Below are 6,245 nucleotides of genomic sequence, written 5' to 3' on the forward strand. Positions count from 1 at the left end.
TTGCTGTCAATGTCATTAGACATTTCTCTTGTATTTTATATCATATCTAGATAATTTTAACTTTAAGAAACACTTTAAACATTTTTTTGTCGTTTTCTGAAAACCTTACTATATTTCAATAATTTCTTAGTTAATAATTGAGTAAACCCTAACTTTCTCCAGTCTGTAATTCATGAAAAAGCAGAGAAAAGGATAGCCATAAATCAGTTTAAATTATTAGTGTTCTTTAATAAAAGGTTATAAAGATGGATACTGTAGTTAAGACTATTTTAGAAGAGGATCAGGAAGAAGAGGGAAAGGTAATTACAAGTTATTGGTGATCGCTGAGAAAATTAATATTGTTTTATCTCCTTGTTATACAATAGTTTAAATCTATAACATTTTTTGTTGTAGGGATTAGTGATATTTGGACGAGATGTCTCAAAAATACCGTGCTTTAGAGAGAGCTTTTTATATGGTGTCTCATCAGGCGTTGGTGTCGGCTTAGCAGCATTTTTGAAGACTTCAAGACCTCTTTTCTCCCAACATGTGGGAATGGCAACCTTCACTGTGACCACTTTACTTTATTGGTCCTACTGCAGATATGAGTGGTCGAAGCAAAAATTTGATGCCCAGCTATTGCAAGAATCATTAAAGGACAAATTGAAGTATGAAGGGACCGTTGTTGAAAGGGAACTAGAAAAACAAGGTGTACTCAAAACTGCCTAATTATAATGTTGCACTGTAGATAATGAGTTGGAAATGACAAAAATATACTTTTTTCAGTATTCAAGCCGAAAATTCAACACAGAAATATTAAAAATAATTAATTGATACAAACTATTTTGTAATTTTATCACAGAAGTAATTATCTTATCTCACCTAGTAGTAAACTTGGTTGCATTTTTGTCTTATAACAAAATGCAAAAATAAAGTTCATTGAAGGTTCTAAAGAGTTCCACCAAAAACAATATCTTCAAAGATAGTTTTAAACAAAAAATAAAAATTGCATTTTCCAACCACATTTAATTTATTATGCTATATGTTATCAAAGAAGGTGCTAAAAATATTTTAAAGAATATAGATTACTAACGTATTACATATTAAAATTATGTATGTACAAAGTTAAAACCCCTTATCAACTATATACTGTCACAGTATGTCAGGTCATTGATTCCAAAGTAGTAACTTACATTTGATGTGTTTAATAACCCCATTGTAATTTGCAATTCTGTATATAAATTTTTGCCCCAGATATTTATAAAACATCAAAATTTCCAACATTAAAGTCACCTGTACAATAAATTTTCAAATTTAATGGAATTTCAAGCTAAATAAGGATTTTATATATCAGCATATAGATGCTATTTAATTCTGTTAGTGTGAAACATTAAGGCAATGTATAGTTGAAAATAGTTTGTAGTTAGAAATGTAAATATGAATAAAGTCTTAGATATACTGTTTTGTTTTTATTAACTAATATATATTTATCATTATGAATTGTATTTTCAATTTTGGTCTTACTAGAAGATAAATAATTTGAATGTAGATTGTTTAATAGAAAATAAAACAGATTTTTTAAAAAGATAATTGTGATATGACTTATATCATGAGAATCTAATATGTTAAATAGGGATACTCAAGCGTTATAAAGACGTAGGACCAACCACTACCCTCTCGTGGTGCCTAATGGGGCCTCCCCCAGCAGTCTCACGCCTCGACGGCCGTCATCATTGTAATGGGTCTCAAAGAAGCCCTTCCAAGTTTTATATACTCCAATGGACACTCCACCACCTCCTTTCACAAAGGAATTTGGATGTAGCAAAAGTATAAAGACCTTTTGGTTGGGTTGCAAAGCTTTGGTTAAAAAGGCATAAATTATTCTATAATAAATATTTTTCTTTCAATCGGCGGGACACGGCTATAGACTCTCAAATATTGATATAGATAATCAGGCATTGATAGAATCTACAGCATATGTATTTTTAAAAACGTTTTTATTTTAACTGATGATTTGCGTGGTGGAGATAGTAGTATCGATGTTAAAAATGAAGTATATTGTTAAGTGAAGCTTATTCAATAATTTAATATTATTAGGATGTGAAAAAATTTATATTAAGAAATAATCATCTGCGTAAGGTTAAGACATATATGATTCATCTTTATATTTCAGACGTATGCTTTCATAATCTGACGATTATTTGTACAGATTTACCTAATTTTACAAAAATCATTGTTTTCTTGAATTTTAAAAAACAAACGTAATTAATTGCAAATAAAATACCTATATTTTTAAGTCTAAATTTTATTAATAAGAAACTAGGAGGTATCGTTAAAACCACGGGGTTGGGCATGTATATAATTCATAATTTTGTTTTTAATTCCGACATTTAATTGAAACATACGCTACTTCAGATTTATGCGGTCAAAGGTAAACGATATTGAAGCTCTGCGATACGACTAAAAATCTGACACATAACTGTCAAACAATTGACAGCTATTTAAAATTTTATACAGCATTAAAGAAGTTTATGTTAAAGGTAATTGTATATTTTTCTTAAATATACAGTTTTCCGCGCATATTCCTAATTTTTTTTTGTTCATGATAATTTTCTCATCAAAGCTAAAAGCACATCTATGAAATAATCAAGGAAAATGTATATTGATTTTTATATACCTATAAATGAGTTTAAAAAAAACACAACATTTAATTATATGTATATAATGTAATCATTGTGTTATTTATCAAGATTCTTATCTTTAGAATATTTTTTCCTTCAATTTCACATTACGTTTCTGAAAATTATTAAAAATTTTATTTTACAATAATGTGTATTTTAATTATTTGAAAAAAATTATGCCAGATTCTGGAAGATCGTCAGGAATATTAGGAGTTATGGCTGCAATTTCAGTTGCCTCCGGCCTTCTTATTTTTAAGAATTGAAATGAGATTGAGTGAGTAAGTATTAGATAAAGAAATAGATGGAGAGGAATAGCATGCGAAATATAAAAAACACGCAGCTGCATGCGTTGCAATTTGTCATCGTTAAATTTAATAAATTATAAGCGTTAAATTTTTGTTATATATTTTTATTATTTTATTAACTCATCCCACCTTAATCTCATAGAATCAAAAATGTTTTATGAATAATATTTTGATCTAATGTGATCCTTTATCCATAACCGGTACAACTTGGGTTTTCCCACTATGACAAATTTTGTTATATTAGGAACCATGTAGCTAAATGATATTTATATTTTAAGAATTTTATTTATTATTAATCTGGAGAAAATGAAAAAACAAATACCAGCCACGAACGAATTTACCAAATTTAATACTCTTTAATACCTGCTATATTTAATACAATTGATGTTACAAAAAAAGGTGAAATTATAAACACAGATTCTACGTAATATCGGTCAATGGTCTTTTAAGAGATTTTTGGCATGTGCCCGCGCTTGCTTGTTCGACCAGTAAGTGCTTTGCTCCTGAAGACAAGCCGAATTATACTTCGTCAAGTTGCTTTTACATTTGTAGTCACGTATTAATGTCTAGTGTTGTGTCTGTAGAAAAAATGTAACTGAGGCTATATGATGTCGGTTTTTTTTTATCGGGGTATCCTAGACAGAAGCATTTGGAAGCTTGGTGGTGGTCTATATTTTAAGAACGCCCATTTTTATTTCATAAGGACAACATATGTACATACTTTTTATTTTTTGTACTCCCCTATTTTTTTATGTGTATTATTTTATTTATTTTTTGTTATGTTTTCAATTCTGATTATTAATTATTAAACTATGATATTGTTTGTAACAAGTGTTGTTTAAATATTGAGCTTGTCTGTAATAAATATAAACACTTGGGTTAGGCAATACCTACTGTTATTATTATATGATAAATGTTTGTGTTTATATTGTTGATGAGGCTTTAAAATTTAAATAAATAAACATGAATGGAAAAACCTTATTCAAAAATTTAAATTACATATATCAAAAATGTTAGAAAACCTATATACTTACTATTATTTCATGTTTCAATTGGTAACGGAGATATTAAATTCTCAATGTCTTCAAAGAATTTGTCACGCACTTGTCTTGGTTTTTTTTGGGTATTATTATATATGGAATTTAACATATTGAGTTATGATTAAGAAAGGGATGGCAAATTTTGTTAACAATAATTCATAAAGAAAGGCAGACAAAAGAACACACATTCAACGACGATTCATATAATGAGATCTAATACTTGAGTAATAATTTAAATGAAACTAATATTTTCGGATAACTACGCGTATATAATTATTTTTAAAAACTACATAATCCCGACGTTTCGGTTACTTTTGCAGCAACCGTGATCACGGGCAGACGAGATGTGAATGAATGAATGAATCGGCCGGTGGCGCTCTTGTTTCAGTGTCGATTGAGTCGTGTCATAACAAGCTTATAGGAATTGTGTTGAAAAAATCTTGATCGGACAGAAAAACCTTACAAGTGGTGGTCAATAAATAACGAGAGGCTATTTCATGAAGCAGGAATAATTTATGAGTATAAATTTAATCGCTTGCTATGAACAACTGATGAAACACTAGTTTTCATTCACCACAACTTGCCATTGACAGATATTAAGCAATAATACGTTAATTGGTTTCTAAAATTAATGTCACTTTGAGTAATTTCCTGAATTTTTTTCATGCTTTGTTTTTCGGTATCTGGCCGAATACCGAATCGTCAAATAAGTTGCCGAATAAGCGAATGCCCAATGTCAGCGCATCCAATGTGATTATTCTCATATTTTACTGGCAGCTCGCCCCAGATTCGCTAAGATTCTTTGTAGAAAATATAAAATATCATAATTTATCCCGATGTAGCTCTCCGCAAAATCGGTATGTACATTATGCTGTAGTTTTAGAGAAAGAATAAAATAGACAGACATTGTTTTAAAATATGTAGATAAAGAGTATGAAAGGGGTTAGGGTGCCAGTTCGTAGTTAGTGTCAGCTGAAGCAATGACACGAGGCCTCCTTGCTGGAGGATCTTCTTACTCATGTGAGTATATAAAATAAGTGAGTACATAAAATGTTATCTGAAATCTCATCTCAGCTCAAAGGTCCCAGGTTAAAATTTTCAAAGAAAATATTTATGCAATTAATAAGAAACGGGAACTAAACGGACGTAGTGTTAGTAGTGTTCCTCAAAATCTGTCTTGGTCTTGCAGTCTTAGTCAGACCAAGACCAAGACCGCATATTTTTAGCAAGACCAAGACTGCATATGCAAGATTTAAGCAGTAACAAGACCAAGCCTGCAAAACTCTTGAGTCTTGCAATTAAGACTGCGGGTCGTTTCAGGGAGTAAGTACAGGAGTTCGGGGTATACGCTTAGGGACTCTATGAGACGCAAAACTTACATGATTTTATTTTGGAAAATTGGACTTGTGCGAATTATGAACACTAGATACCATAAACAAACGTACATAGCGAATGAAATTATCCATTAAAAGAAAAAAGAGGGCATCTCTAGTTTAGACCATCGGCATTGTGTGTACTGAGCAGTGCCTTGTCGGCATCATCAAGGATTGGGTACTGAGCGGTGCCTTGTCGGCAATATCAAAGGTCAGGTACTGAATTCTCATAGAAATTTTGCAGCTATTCGGAAGTACAAGGTCAAGGAACACGTGCGGCGGCTTCTTTTGCGCATACAAACAATTGTCGCTGTCACGCCTCACGAATAATATTTGACACCGTTTGATTGCCGCCACAGAGTACAAGTGTTCCAAAGTTATCGAATAATATAAAAAGCGTGCAATAACATTTATGTACTGTTTAGGAGCAGGAATATAATAATATATGAGAGAACTGTTTAAATAATTACATTGATATATTGACTGTTGCATCACAATATATTTTTGCAAATATTCATTTACATGTAAAATACAGTCAAGTTAATGTCATTAATTTGTTTTCTATATGTTTAAACCATGTTTTAGTTTATTTAAATGTTTAGACAATTATTAATTAGGTTAGTAATAATCACGCCTATATTAATTCAAGCTCAAAATGTACCTACTCTGTTCCGTTGTTCTAATATCTAAAGTAACGTTGAATAAATAGCGACAGGCTAATAGGCAATGGCAAGACTTGCAAGACTCTTGCTACAAGAACAAGACCAAGACCAGATGTATTAATGCAAGACCAAGACCTAGACTGGCCAAGTCTCGTCTTGTTCTTGCATTTGGGCAACACTAATACTTAGTTGTGTTGCAAACTTG

General features: G+C 30.9%; 1 protein-coding gene across 1 annotated transcript; it reads left to right on the forward strand.

The window, feature by feature from the left end:
• Window positions 1–33: 33 nt before the first annotated feature.
• LOC116768718 (cytochrome c oxidase assembly protein COX20, mitochondrial) lies at window positions 34–1,437 on the forward strand. The gene is made up of 2 exons (XM_032659514.2): window positions 34–299; window positions 394–1,437. The coding sequence occupies exons 1-2, from the start codon at window positions 246–248 to the stop codon at window positions 706–708; spliced, it is 369 nt and encodes a 122-aa protein (XP_032515405.1). The 5' UTR covers window positions 34–245; the 3' UTR covers window positions 709–1,437.
• The last annotated feature ends 4,808 nt before the right edge of the window (window positions 1,438–6,245 follow it).

The sequence above is a fragment of the Danaus plexippus genome, chromosome 4, assembly GCF_018135715.1.
Source record: "Danaus plexippus chromosome 4, MEX_DaPlex, whole genome shotgun sequence".
Taxonomy (NCBI): Eukaryota; Metazoa; Arthropoda; class Insecta; order Lepidoptera; family Nymphalidae; genus Danaus; species Danaus plexippus.

Coding starts and splice junctions, on each gene's coding strand:
- LOC116768718 (XM_032659514.2), top strand. CDS start 246: ATGGATACTGTAGTTAAGACTATTTTAGAAGAGGATCAGGAAGAAGAG. Junction 300..393: donor ATCAGGAAGAAGAGGGAAAG/GTAATTACAAGT, acceptor TTTTTGTTGTAG/GGATTAGTGATATTTGGACG.